General features: G+C 49.4%; 1 protein-coding gene across 3 annotated transcripts in view; it reads left to right on the forward strand.

The window, feature by feature from the left end:
* Window positions 1–11,999, forward strand: part of CYFIP1 (cytoplasmic FMR1 interacting protein 1) — a 92,607-nt gene extending 80,608 nt beyond the window's left edge. For all 3 annotated transcript variants that reach the window (XM_036012742.1, XM_036012741.1, XM_036012743.1), the window contains 7 exons: window positions 2,246–2,336; window positions 3,505–3,635; window positions 5,858–5,930; window positions 6,579–6,673; window positions 7,371–7,609; window positions 8,278–8,425; window positions 11,209–11,999. In XM_036012742.1, coding sequence (XP_035868635.1) covers window positions 2,246–2,336; window positions 3,505–3,635; window positions 5,858–5,930; window positions 6,579–6,673; window positions 7,371–7,609; window positions 8,278–8,425; window positions 11,209–11,373 — 942 coding nt within the window. In that variant the 3' untranslated portion in view covers window positions 11,374–11,999. The remainder of the gene's footprint in view (window positions 1–2,245; window positions 2,337–3,504; window positions 3,636–5,857; window positions 5,931–6,578; window positions 6,674–7,370; window positions 7,610–8,277; window positions 8,426–11,208) is intronic.
* The last annotated feature ends 2,874 nt before the right edge of the window (window positions 12,000–14,873 follow it).

Below are 14,873 nucleotides of genomic sequence, written 5' to 3' on the forward strand. Positions count from 1 at the left end.
CTCTGACCTCAGTCCTGGCAACCTCAGTATGACCTGGATGCCTCCCAAAGCCGCCTCAGAATGTAACAAGCCCCCTCGGAGGCTCTCTCAACATAGGAAATGTGGGGGTTTTGAGCACTGTGCCAGAAATTGGATAAAAATCAAACATGGCCCTGGCTGGTGTGGCTTAGTGGATTGAGTGCCAGCCTGGGAACCAAAGGGTCGCTGGTTCGATTCCCAGTCAGGGCACATGCCTGGGTTGCGCACCAGGTCTCCAGTTGGGGGTGTGTGAGAGGCAAAGAATACATGAATAAAATCTTGAGAAAAAGAATCAAATACATGTTTTTTCAGCCACTTTTTTTTTTCATTTATCGATTTTAGCTAGAGAAAGGAAGGGAGAAAGAAACATCAATTTGTTGTTCCATGCATTCATGGTTGATTCTTATATGTGTCCTGACTGGGGATTGAACCCACAACCTTGGGGACTAGAAGACTGTTTTAACCAGCTGAGATACCTGGCCAGGACTCTGTTTCTTCTCATAAACCACAGTGTCTCACATGGCCTTGAATTCACCAGGGTGGAACAAGCCAGGACGCCTGAACCGTTCCTTTGGACTCTAAATACTTCTGACCATCTGTAGTTTGATTTCTCCCCCATCTTTCTGAATTCAAAAGAATAGGCCCACATTATTTCAACTCTTTCATAGAAAAAGTTATATATCTAAACGTAGCCTTCCTTGTGAGAGAATAATTGCCCTTTAGCCCTGAGCGGTGTGGCTCCGTTGGGCCTTTTGCAAAGCGAAAGGTTGCTGGTTCGATTCCCAGTCAGGGCACATGTGTGGGTTGCTGACCAGGTCCCGGTTTGGGACGTGCGAGAGGCAACCGATGGATGTTTCTAACATCAACATTTTGCTCCCTCTCTCCCTCCTCCTCCTCTCTCTATCAATAAATCAATAAAATCTAAAAAAGAGGGAATGTTGCCCTTTATATGCAGAAGTACTGTCCCCTGAACCTGTTTGTAAAGGACCATTGCGTTGGAGCAACCGTGCTCTGGAATAATAAACAAAGGCGTGGTCTCAGGATGGAAGGCGAAAGGGAAACCCGAGGGTGCGATAGGAAGAACTTCAAGGGTCAGCTGGTGCGGCTGCAAGGGGACTGTTCTGCGAAGATTTTGTTTTGGTTCTTGCAATGCGATCCTTCTGAAAGCACGAATTTCAAAGAAGCTCTGAAGCTGGGGAGAGTTGGCCACGAAGAGCGGGGAGCTGTGAGGGGGGCAGGGTCACAGCAGGGCCAGAGGACTCCAGACGCCACTGTCCCCGAGAGGTGGCTGACTTGCACTGGGAAGCTGAGGGGCTCGCCCCTGTCGTGGGTGCGGGGGTTCAGTCAGGAGTGAAGGGACAGACAGACACTCATCTGTCGAACGTCAGACCGAGGTCAGGATTTCTGTGCGCAAGCCTTTTCCTTAAGTCTTTTTTACACGAGAACGGAAGAAAGATATTTATTGGCCATCGTGGATTTAGTTTACATAATTTATTTCTGTTGTTTAACTGAGAGAACTATATAAAATCTCAATCTCGAATCTTTTTCATTATTTTAATCGTCTTTCTTTGCCTGAGCCCTTTTTCTTAGAGTTTTTCTTTTTGCTAAGTAGAGATTTTTATGTCTTTCTCTAATTCACAAGCTAGTCGACAGAAAGCTTGAAGCTGAATTTCTGGCCATATCATTAAACTAGCGACCCAGCAGGGGGTTGATGGGATCGGTAACCAGAAGCTGACACAATCCTATACAAAGATGAGAAAATCTTCAGCCACATCAGTCAGGGCCAAACATCCGTTAGAATACAGAGGAGTTGGGTCGTTTGACACAGCCATGACCCCCTGACCGACCGGGGCCTTGTGGGGACCCTGGCAGGAGCCCCTGCCCCAAACCTGTGGCCCCGTGGAAGGTGGCGGGTGCACTAGGTGATCGGCTGGGTGTTGGAGCGGCTCCCCACCCAGTGGAACCCAGAACCCGCGCTGCCACCACGTCCCTTCGGCAGAGCCCCCGCCCCTCTCTAAAGGGGGTGTGCCTCAACCTGCACCTGGCGGTGCCAGTCAGGGTCGCACTGGCGGGGGCTGGGGCTTCCTTTCCCAGCCCGGAGGAGTCTCGGTCCTGCTCTGTACCCTGCGCTTTAAGGATGAAAAGACCCCTTTCCACAAAGCCCCATGGTCGGCCAGCGCCTCCGCGACAGGGGTGCCCGTGGCTGACGCAGCCCGTGTCCCCGCAGCTGCAAGGCACGATCCTGCAGTACGTGAAGACGCTGATGGAGGTGATGCCCAAGATCTGCCGCCTGCCCCGGCACGAGTACGGCTCCCCGGGTGAGTGCGGGCGCCCCGCTGTGGGAGCCCGGGGCGGTGCAGCGGCACCCCGCAGGCCACAGGGAGGGAAATCCTGGGCAACTTCAGATCGGAATCCACCTGCTTTTCCCGGGTGGGGGGAGGGGCACAACCGGAGCTCGTTGTCTCCAGGAGAACAAACTGTGTGTGCCGGAGGGGTGTTGGAGTTGAGTAGTTGCCTTTAGAGGTGAGGAAGCGAGGTGGGGCAGCATCCAGTTAGTCTTGCTGGGTGCCAGGGCTCTGAACCCTGGAATCCCTCAGGTCCCCTACAACACCGGGACCTTAAAGATCAGCCCCCAGGGGGCCCTGGCTGGGTGGCTCAATTGGGGGGAATGTCTTCCAGTGCACCAGAAGGCTGCGGGTTCGATCCCCAGTTAGAGCACATGTGGGAAGCAACCTATCAATGTTTCTCTTTTCCTTCCTCGGTGCCTAAAATCAATAAATCCTCTGCATATTGAGGGCTGCATTTGGCAGGGGATCCTCAGGCCGGTGGGGCGCCAGGTCATTGCAGAATGGCACTCGGGCCTGACCTGTTGGGATGAAGGGTTTGAAACCTTAAATCTTCACCTTTGCTGTTCTCAAGGCTCTTTTGACTGTTGCAGGTCTTCTGTGTGACCTTATAAATTCTGGACTCAGCTTAGGGGTTTTCAACAGCATTGACGGGATTCGTGGTCCATTTAGGGAATAGTGATTTTTCTTTCCAGTTTCCACGCCTTTTGTCTTTTCGTGCCTTATTACAAAGTCCGGGACTCCAGCACTGTGGTGCACATGCAATGTCTTGCCTTGGAGCTCAGGGGGGAAGTATTCAGGTCTCATCCCTGAGTCTGGCGCCACCTGCAGGCTCTTTTTTGCCAGTGTCCTTTACCAGATTAAGTGCATTCCTGTCTGTGTCTGTGAGAGATGCGGAATTTGACCAAATACCTTTTCTGTCTCTGCGGGAGATGACGGTGTGGGCTTTCTCATTTATTCTCCTGATTGCTGCTTCCTCAGAAGACGCAGGTTGATGGAGAAAGAGGCTCTGGAGCCGAGGGCCAGGCCCGGGGGCTGCACAGACCACCATCGCAGGGAGGGTGCTGGTGTCTGGGGACCTATGGCCATTTCCGTGGCAGATGTGGTGGCCGCCCCTGCCGCTTACTCTCCGCCACCACAGGCATCCTGGAGTTCTTCCACCACCAGCTGAAGGACATCGTCGAGTACGCGGAGCTGAAGACGGTGTGCTTCCAGAACCTGCGGGAAGTGGGCAACGCTGTGCTGTTCTGCCTGCTCATCGAGCAGAGTCTGGTGAGTGCCAGCCCAGCCCCGCCCCATCCAGCCCTGCCCCAAGCTTGTCAGCCCCGTGGGTAGAAACAGAAGACCCCCCTTTTTGTAAGGGTTTTTTTTTAAACTTGAGATTTATTTAATTTTAGAGAGGGGAAGGGAGGGAGAAAGAGAAGGAGAGAAACATTAATGTGTGGTTGCCTGTTGCACGCCCCCTACTGGGGGACCTGGCCTGCAACCCAGGCATGCTCCCTCACCGGGAATCGAACCAGTGACTTTTCAGTTTGCAGGCCGGCACTCAGTGCACTGAGCCTCACCAGCCAGGGCCAGAAAGCCCTTTTGAGAGGCTTGATCCATGGGGGCTATTTAATGGCAGGGGAGGGCAGGAAAACACCATTTCTCTTCATGACCTTTGAGACTTCTATTCGAATTTGTTTCTTAAATTTAAAAAAACAGAAATGTAGTGTAGTTCCTTTAAGAATGCGTTACTATGTGAGCACTGTAAAAAAATATTTTATTAAGTAGTGTTGGCTACAGCCACACTAACGTGTGTGACATACCAAGAGGGACCCAAAGAACCCAGAATTATGTTCTGCAGGGCAGGCCCCTTGCAGTACATGCTTCCCCTGCTAGGTGAGTGTACCAGGAACCCATCTGTGTCAGTGCACCAGCTGGAGTTATGGTGAGAGGCTGTATTCGGCTTCAGTGAGTTTTTTTTTTTTTTTGAAGACTCTTTCAAGGTGTTTCCCCATTTCACGATGAGTGATTCACCAGCGCACCTGCCCGTCTCCTGTAGTGTCCTAGGTTCACGTTCGGTGACGGCGGGGCACGCACGTGATGGGCACAGGATGTCTTAGCTCTGCATCATCTCTGGGGAGATCAGAGGGACTGCCTGCCCATCAGTATGCGTCTGGCTGCTTGTCAGCGCTTTCTGTGTAGTGATTTGATTGCTGTGCAATTCTGAGACTGCCAGAGGCACTGAGCTCATTCACATCTTGCGCCCTCCCCATACTCCATGCCCCGCAGTCCTAGGGGCCCTTTTTTGAGCTTGAGGAGCCTCAGGCTCTGGAGCTATATCCTGCTCACTACTTTTTTAAAAAGATTTTATTTTTTTATTTTAATTTTTTTGTTAAAGATTTTATTTATTTTTTTAGAGAGAGAGGAAGGGAGGGAGAAAGAGAGGGAGAGAAACATCAATGTGTGGTTGCCTCTCACATGGCCTCACTGGGGACCTGGCCTGCAACCTAGGCATGTGCCCTAGACTGGGAATCGAACTGGACACCCTTTGGTTCGCAGCCCGCACTCAATCCACTGAGCTACACCAGCCAGGGCTTATTTATTTATTTTTAAAGAAGAGAAGGGAAGGAGAAAAAGAGGGAGAAAAATATCATTGTACAGTTGCCTCTTGCATGCCCCCTACTGGGGACCTGGCCCACAACCCAGGTGTGTGCCCTGACTGGGAATCCAACTGGATGCCCTGCTGTTGCGTCTCTTGGGGTTCACTGCAGGTGTTTAGGAGTTTCGCATGCTAAACCCTGTGACATTGGAGGTAAACTTTCTCTACATTGCATTATCCTGGAGAATGGGTGTTATATGTAAGGTTTTTAGGCCTTTTTAAAGGAGTTTGTGATCCACCCTAACCAGTGTGGCTCGGTTGGAGCATCATCCCACACACTGAAAGGTTGTGGGTTCGATTCCTGCTCAGGGTGTGTGTGGAGGCAGCTGATGTTTGTTTCTCTCTCACATCGGTGTTTCTCTTTCCCCCTTTCTTCCTCTCTCTCTAAAATCGATAAATATATCCTTGGGTGAGGATTAAACACACACATTCAGTTTCTTAGGGGCACTGGGCACATTCCAAGTCCCTGTGGCTGGCAGTAGCCCCAGCAGGCAGAATAAAGACCGTTTCATCACCTCGGAGCGTTCTGTGCACCGTGATGTTTTATTTCGCCTTAACTGGCACAGCAGGTGGTTCTGGGTGCTGACCTCCCGCTCGGTAGGAAATCCACAGATAACGACCATTGTCCCTCCTCACACACGGATCCCCATCCATGGCAGTGGCCTTAACGCGAGTCTGATCTGCGCGTGCCAGCAGAAAACCCCGTGTGTAGTGGACTGACCGCACAGGTCACTCCACTCTTGTGCTGGGGTCAGCGGGGCCTGGCTGCCAGCCCCAGGTGGCTCTGTCCATCCGTGTCATGAGGTAACTTCCTGACTTCCTAACTCGGCCTTCTCGTCCTTCGTCCCAGTCTTTGGAAGAAGTGTGTGACCTGCTACACGCGGCCCCCTTCCAGAACATTCTGCCGAGGGTGCATGTGAAAGGTGAGCCTGCTCTCTGTGCCGGGCACGTGTCACTGTGAATAAAGCCAGTTTCTTTGAGCCTGCGCCTGTTCAGCCATAAGCGGGGGTGATGGGTAATACAACGGAGCTAAATAACAGTGAGAAACCGAAACATTCAGGGCTGCAGTGGTGGGGTGTGTCCAATATGCTTCAGAACGGATGGGCGGGGGGTGCTGGGCAGGAACCCAGAGAGGCTGGAGTTAGAAAATGTAGAGGGTTCTCGGTACAGCTCTCGTCTTTCCGTTATGTTGGGAATTTTCAGTAAATGTCTTTTCGCTTTTTTAATTACATTTATTGAGGTGACCTGCGTTAATGTGGTCATACAGGATTCAGGGGCACAGTTCTGTGGTGCGTGATCTGTGTGTTGCGTCGTGTGTGTGCACCCCAAAGTGAGTGAGTTCTCAGAAGTGAGTGTGGGCCAGAAAATCAGTTCTGTCGCTTTGAATTAAATATATATATATATATATATAAATAAATATATAATAAGCCAGTCCTATAAATGAATTTTCAGAGAGAATCTATAAATAACATGTTACCTTAGCAGTCTTTCTTTTTTTTTATAGAAAACGTAACTTGTATTATTGTTTTCCATACAAAAGACAGAGTGTAAAATGCCTTTTTTCACCGCAGAGGGAGAGAGACTCGATGCCAAAATGAAAAGGCTGGAATCCAAGTACGCCCCCCTGCACCTTGTCCCTCTGATTGAGAGACTGGGGACCCCTCAGGTAACACGCGCTCCAGGTCAGCGTCAGGCCTGGGGCGGGGCGGCGGCCCAGACCGGGGGCATCAGGGAGGCGGGCGGGCGCCCTGCTCAGACCCGTATCTGCAGTTGGGGGGTTCGTACCAGCGCCTGGTCAGAGCGTGGCTGGGCATTCCGAATGAGCTGCCCCGTGGAAAGTGCCCTGTGAGATGGATGCAGTAATGCCACTTGTGTTTTCTGTGGCCCATCCCTCACGGAGGAGGCTTTTTTGTGGGTTTTTAAGAACAGAATGAGGAGGCCCAGGAGGCATGTGCGGCTGGGGAAGCTGTACCATTCTGAATCGAGGCAGATAATTCTTTGCTGTGGGGGCTTTCCTACGAATTGTGGGCTAGCCTCTGCCCGTTGGATGCTACCAGACCCACCCCAAGCTGTGACAGCCAGCCACGCCCACACACATTGCCAAATGTCCCCTGGCGTGGAAACCACTTCAGCTAACAGCAGCAATCCTTGATAGTTGTCCTTGACCATGAATTATATTTAAGCTTGAAAGACATACAGGCAATAGCCGACATACTTAACGTTGTTGATGCTTCTGAAAATCCTCCTCTGCAAGCTGAGATCCTTTCCCAGTCAGAAGCAAATCTGGGGGCGTTAGGTTTCAGCCCCCACCCCCACCCCCACCCCGGGCCATAGCCCTGTGACACGCGCCGACCTCCCTGCAGCAAATCGCCATCGCGAGAGAGGGCGACTTGCTGACCAAGGAGCGCCTCTGCTGCGGCCTGTCCATGTTCGAGGTCATCCTGACGCGGATCCGGACCTTCCTGGATGACCCCATCTGGCGCGGGCCTCTGCCCAGCAACGGGGTCATGCACGTGGACGAGTGCGTCGAGTTCCACCGGCTGTGGAGCGCCATGCAGTTCGTGTACTGCATCCCCGTGGGGACCCACGAGTTCACGGTCGAGTAAGTGCGTGCCTGGGGAGTGGGGGTGGGGGGGTGGGCCTGGCGCTGGCGTGGGCTTAACACATGAGGCTGAGCTCCGCTGAAAACCGCCTGGACGTTGGCCGAGCTGCTTTCCAGCTGCTTCGTGTGCAGGTTCTTACTAGAACTTACTAGAACTGGAGCTGGAGCTACTTGTTAGAATGTGCGGGTTCTTGCTAGGATTTATTAGAACTAGAACTAAAGCTGCTTCCTGGAACATGCAGGTTCTTGCTAGAACTTACTAGAGCTAGAGTTACTTCCTAGAACATTCAGGTTCGTACTAGAATTTACTAGAAGTGGAACTAAAGCTACTTCCTAGAACGTGGGTGGAGGTTCTTACTAGATGCGCAGGATACGACGCGGGGCTGGGCTTCCCAGTGTCACCCCTACAAATGGACCCATCGGTGTGCGTTTCTCCAACTGGGTCCACAGCCTCATGAACTCCTCCGTGGACGGTCCGTGATCCAAAAATAGGAAACGGGGGTAACAACAGGAACCCAAATGCGGCTCACCAAAAACAGGGACACATCCCAGCTGCCCCGTAGTCCTGTGTGGCCCATTTCTAGCAGCCGGCGTGGACCCTGATGGGAGATGGACTGGTGAAGGGACGCCCACTGAGTGCCCCCTCCGCCCCGGGTTCTCGTCCGCAGGCAGTGCTTCGGCGACGGGCTGCACTGGGCCGGCTGCATGATCATCGTCCTGCTCGGGCAGCAGCGGCGCTTCGCAGTGCTGGATTTCTGCTACCACCTGCTCAAGGTGCAGAAACACGACGGCAAAGACGAGATTATCAAAAACGTGGTACGTGGAAGAGCTGTGTCCTAGACGGATGTGTCACAGAAAAGCATGCTTTGCAGCATACGTATTACAGCTTATTTCTCAGGGAATTTTTTTTTTTAAGGTTTCATTTATTTTTAGAGAGAGGGTAGGTAAGGAGGGAGAAAGAGAGGAGAGGAACATCACTGTGTGTGCTCCTCTCGTGCACCCCCTTACTGGGGGGGCCTGGCCCGAAACCCAGGTGTGGGCCCTGATTGGGAATCGAACCGGCGACCCTGTGGTTCATAGGCCAGCACTCAACCCACTGAGCCATGCCAGCCAGGGCTCAGAGAATGTGTTCAGTGCATAATGTGAAGCTTTCTTTTCATTCACAAAATGAATATAAATATTGATAAGTAAAGCAGTCCGGGCAGTTAAAATCCTAAGTGTTCTGTTTTATTTTCCTTTCAAGTTACTTAGGTCTAGTTCAAGGTACTTGATTCTCTAGTTCTACTTTGGAGCTTCATAGAATCCACATTTTCAGGTCATTGGCTTTCTCTTCCAGTGTCCAGGCCTTTGTGGTAGTCCAAGTGCTATTTCTGACTGCTCTTTAGATATTTTTGTCTTTGTCATCTTATGAATTATTTTTTTAATTGATTCGAGAAAGAGAGAGAGAAACATTGATTTTTTTGTTCCACTTATTCATGCACTCATCAGTTGATTCTTCTGTGTGCCCTAACTGGGGATCGAACCCACAACCTTGGCGTGTCGGGACAACCCTCTAACCAACTGAGGCACCCAGCCAGGGCATTTTATGGATTCTTTGTAATTCTAGAAGACACTCAGCCAGTATCTGTTCAAACATTGTAGTCTTTCTTCCATTCTCTCTATTCTGTCCTTTTGGGGCCTCCCCTGGATCTGTGTGGCACCCTGGCATTCTGACCCCCTGACCTTTCTTTCCCCTATTATCTGAGTTTCTGTGGCTGCCGTGAACGCATTGCCACGGACTTAGTGGTTTAAAACAACACCCACCTACTATCTCTCAGAAGTTCGGGGACAGCAGGGCTAAGCTGGGGCCTCTGCTCAGTCTCACGGGGACCACATCAGTGAGTCCCGGGGCTTGTGCTCCCTTCTGCAGTCCTGGGGATGGATCTGCTCCAGGCTTTTGCAGGTGGTTGGCTGGACGCAGTCCTCCAGGCTGGAGGACTGGGGTCCCCACTTCCTTGCTGGCTATTTGGCCCACACCCCTTCTCATGCTTTGCATGTGACCTCTCTGGCCGCCGTGGGTCAAGGCCCTGTTTTGTCTGTCAGGTCTTCCAAGGCCCCGCCCCCAGCTGGGGTGGGCTCTGTGGTCAGGATGAGAGCGCGCCCACCACACACTCCTGGGCGCGCTCCCTGTTTGAATGTCTAGCCTCAGCTGTGTTGACAAAGTCCCTTTGCCTTGGGAGGGAACATGTTCAGGTTCCAGGGATTTGGGAAGAGGACATCTTTGAGGGGCCATCCTGCTTCCCACTTGCTTAACTAATTCGCTTCAGCGCCATCTAATCTGCTGTTTTGACTTTTGGAAATCGTTAGTTTACATTTGAAAGTTCAATGTGGTTCCCTGGCTGGTGTGGCTTAGTGGGTTGAGTGCCCGCCTGTGAACCAAAGGGTCGCCATTTCGATTCCCATTCAAGGCACATGCTTGGGTTGTGGGCCAGGTCCCCCCCACCAATAGGGGGTGCACAAGAGACAACCACACACTGATGTTTCTCTTTCTCTTCCTCCCTTCCTCTCTCCCTTCCCCTTTCTCTACAAATAAATGAATAAAGTCTTAATGAATTAAATGAATAAAACTGAAGGGTTAAAAAAGCCTTCAATTTTGTTCTTCAAATATTGGTGGAAATTATTTTCCACTGAATTTTTTCTTTTTTAAAAATATATTTTATTGCCCTGGCTAGCGTAGCTCAGTGGATTGAGCACCGGCTGCGAACCAAAGTGTCGCAGGTTCGATTCCCAGTCAGGGTGCATACCTGAGTTGCAGGCCATGACCCCCAGCAACCGCACATTGATGTTTCTCTCTCTCTCCCCCTCCGTTCTCTCTCTAAAAATAAATAAATAAAATCTTTAAAATATATATGTATATTTTATTGATTATGCTATTACAGTTGTCCCATTTATTTCCCTTTATTCCCCTCCATCCTGCACACCCCCTCCCACCGGCATTCCCCCCTCTTTAGTTCATGTCCATGGGTCATACATACAAGTTCCCTGGCTTCTACATTTCCTATACTATTCCTAACTGCCCCTGTCTATTTTCTACCCACCATCTGTGCTACTTATTCTCTGTACCTTTTCCTCCTCTCTCCCCCTCTCCCACTGATACCCCTCCATGTGATCTTCATTTGTGTGATTCTGTTCCTGTTCTAGTTGTTTGCTTAGTTTGTTTTTGTTTTTGGTTTAGGTGTGGTTGTTAATAATTGTGAGTTGTCATTTTACTGTCCATATTTTTTATCTTTTTCTTAGATAAGTCCCTTTAACATTTCACATAATAAGGGCTTGGTGATAACGAGCACCTTTACCTATGAAGTTTTGTGGGTTTTTTAAAAATTGTTAATTTATTTTTAGAGAGACAGAGTAGGGAGGGAGAAAGAGAGGGAGAGAAACCTGTGTGTGTTTGCCTCCTGCATGCCCCTAACCAGAGACCAAAGCAGGCATGTGCCCTGCCTGGGAATCGAACCGGTGACCTTTTGGTTTGTGGGATGATGCACAACCCACTGAGCCACACCAGTCAGGGTGAGAGTCAATGTAAGTTTTAAGAGAAAAACACCTCCTTTTATCTGTTATAGCCTTTGAAGAAGATGGTGGAGAGAATTCGCAAATTCCAGATTCTGAACGACGAGATCATCGCCATCTTGGACAAGTACCTGAAGTCGGGTGACGGGGAGAGCACGCCTGTGGAGCACGTCCGCTGCTTCCAGCCGCCCATCCACCAGTCCCTGGCCAGCAGCTGAGGGCGCACGCGTCTCCTGCTTTTGAAGAATCCCAGTCCTGACCACACTCAGTAACTATAGGGCATGTTTTTCATCGAAAAGTGAGATTTTTAGGGACTGTTTGTCAGTATCTTTGTACCTGTTCAAGGGGGTGCTTTTCGACCTGAAAGCTGAATTTTATAAAATCGACTTATTTTTCTAGACTAAACTTGTATATGCTTTTGGTAATTAGGAAGTCGGTGACTTTCGGCTGCCGATTGTGGCCATCATCACCTTCACACAAAGTTATTCTCCGTTTTTCTATGGAATGTCATACAGTGCTGCTGAGTTCATCCCTTTACCCCGTTGCCAAGGATCAAGTGATATTTAGGGAGAGATTTATAACCTGAAACAAGAAACTTAATACCAGCGAATTGTAATAAAACCCGTTACCACTTAGAATGAAAGTGAATGATGATTTAGCTTTTGTTTAGGGATTTTTCTAACGGTCTTTTATGCATTCTCAGTCATTGTACCCCTCCCTTTTTTGTCAAATGTTTCAGAAAATAGTGACCTTAATATTCCTGTTTCTACTAAATCCGGTTGTAACAAAATCTAATTTGTGAGGGACGATTGAAAGCTCACAGAAATAAAACTAATGAAACCTATTTGTGGTCATTCATGGACGGTGCCCCCGTGTGCCCTGGCTCGGGCAGGTACTGACTGTCACCCCTTTGCCACTGGTGCAGACTGGGCACAGGTCTGGGTCTCTGTCCCTGCAGCCCAGGAGAAGCACTGACGTCCAGGAGCAACATATGTACTACTGAAAATGGTGTGGAGCCCTGGCTGGTATAGCTCAGTGGATGTACCCTAGGCCTGCGAACCAAAGGGTCACCAGTTTGATTCCCAGTCAGGGCACGTGCTTGGGTTTGCAGGCCAGGTCCCCAGTAGGGGGCATGCAAGAGGCAACCACACATGGATATTTCTTTCCCTTTTTCTCCCTCCCTTCCCCTTTCTCTATAAATAAGTAAAATCTTAAAAAAAAAAAAATGGTGTGTACTCTCCCACTGTGCTGGTTGACCTTAGATGAAGGGAAATAAAACTAGTTTTCACCAAGTCACCTAAAACTGTTTTTTTTTTTTTAATTTTATTTATTCATTTTTAGAGCAAGGGGGAGGGAGCAAGAGAATCCAGTCGTCTTGCACACGGCCACAACTGGGGACCTGGTTCACAACCCAAGCGTGTACCCTGACTAGGAATCGAACCCGTGACCTTTCGGTTTGCAGGGTGGCACTCAATCCACTGAGCCACATCAGCTAGGGCAAGCTATTTTTTTTTTCTTTAAAAAATTTTATTGGAAACATTTTTAGACTAGACATGTTAAATGATATGCTAATGCACATATAAAAAGAAATGAGTGAAATATGGTGAAAGTGTTCATTGTTAACATTCTGCCTTTTTTAAAATATATTTTATTGATTATGCTACTACAGTTGTCCCATTTCCCCCCTTCACTCCCCTCCACCCTGCACAGCTCCTCCCACCCACATTCCCCCCCTGTAGTTCATGTCCATGGGTCATAAGTTCATTAGCTTCTACATTTCCCATACTATTCTTGCCCTCCCCCTATTTTCTACCTACCATCTATGCTACTTATTCTCTGTACCTTTTCCCCCTTTCTCCTCCTCCCCCTGTTGCAAACCCTCCATGTGATCTCCATTTCTGTGGTTCTGTTCCTGTTCTAGTTGTTTGCTTAGCTTCTTTTGGTTTTGCTTTAGGTGTGGTTGTTAATAATTGTGAGTTTGCTGTCATTTTACTATACTATAAGTCCCTTTAACATTTCATAACATAAGGGCTTGGTGATGATGAACTCCTTTAACTTGACCTTATCTGAGAAACACTTTATCTGCCCTTCCATTCTAAATGAAAGCTTTGCTGGATAGAGCAATCTTGGATGGAGGTCCTCGCCTTTCATGACTTGAAATACTTCTTTCCATACCCTTCTTGCCTGCAAGGTCTCTTTTGAGAAATCAGCTGACAGTCTGATGGGAACTCCTCTGTAAGTGACTGTCCCCTTATCTCTTGCTGCTTCTAGGATTCTCTCCTTCATTTTTACCTTGGGTAATGTAATTACGGTGTGCCTTGGTGTGTTCCTCCTTGGATCCAACTTCTTTGGGACTCTCTGAGTTTCCTGGACTTCCTGGAATTTTATTTCCTTTGCCAAATTGGGGAAGTTCTCCTTTATTATTTGTTCAAATAAGTTTTCCACTTGTTGCTCTTCCTCTTCCCCTTCTGGTACTCCTATAATTTGGATGTTGGAATGTTTAAAGATGTCCTGGAGGTTCCTAAGTGTCTCCTCATTTTTTGGAATTATTTTTCCATTCTCTTGTTTAGTTTCTTTCTTTCTCCTGATCTACTACATTGATTTGAATCCCAGTTTCCTTCCCATCACTATTGGTTCCCTGTGCATTTTCCTTCATTTCACTTACCATAGCCTGCATTTTTTAAATCTAATTTGCAACCAAATTCAACCAATTCTGTGAGTTTCCTGATCACCAGTGCTTTGAACTGTGCATCTGATAGGTTGGCTGTCTCTTCATTGCTTAGTTGTATTTGCTGTGGAGCTTTGATCTGTTCTTCCATTCAGACCTTTTTTTTCTGTCTTGTTGAGCCTGTTACATATGAGGGGTGGAGCCTTAGGTGTTCACCAGGGTGGGGCAACCCAGTCGCTGGGTTGTGATGCTGTATGTGGGGGCAGGGTCAGAGAGGGAACAATGGCGCTTGCTACCCTCTGTCAGATTTCAGTCACTTCCCCCATTCCCCCCAAGTAAACCGGGCCCTTCTGGTGCTGATTCCTGGGTGGGTGGGTTTGTGCACGTTCTAGGACCCTGTGGGTCTCTCCAACACACTCGCCTGTGAGGCTGGGAGTTTCTCCCAGCACCTCAACCTCCACAGGTGTTTTCAATTGGTGTTTGAGGCTTTATTTCCAGCGCTGGGACCCTGGGTTGCAAGGTCTGTCTCACTAACCAGGTTTTGCCTGGTTTATCTGCGCAGGAATGTGGGATCGCCCGGACAGCCAGCTGCCTTGTGCGCAGTGCCTTGCTTCACTATCGCCGCCTCACTGGGTATGCCCATTGCCACCCCATGCCAGGGGTCCGCCCACTGTGGTCTTGCACGTCTGGGGTACCTTGTGCGCCTGGTCCCACCGCTTTTTGTGCCTCGATCCCTCTCCGCCTGGCTGCCCTACTCTGCCCCTCCTCCCGGTCTGGATGAATGTATCTATTTTAACTCTTTGGTTGTCCGACTTCCACAGTTCAATTTTCTGTCAGATCTGGCTGTTACCTTGTTTCTGAATTGTTGCTGACCTTATTTTGGTTGTGTGAGGAGGCACAGTGTCTACCTACGCCTCCATCTTGGCCAGAATTCCGTTTTCTTAACGTGAACTAGTAACCCTGGGGCCAGCATTCTGAGTGAGGTAGTTGATCTATTTCTCCCCCACACTGAAAGTATAGAATATGATGAAAAGTTACTGTAACGACTAC

This window comes from Phyllostomus discolor, chromosome 12 (assembly GCF_004126475.2).
Source record: "Phyllostomus discolor isolate MPI-MPIP mPhyDis1 chromosome 12, mPhyDis1.pri.v3, whole genome shotgun sequence".
Classification (NCBI taxonomy): Eukaryota; Metazoa; Chordata; class Mammalia; order Chiroptera; family Phyllostomidae; genus Phyllostomus; species Phyllostomus discolor.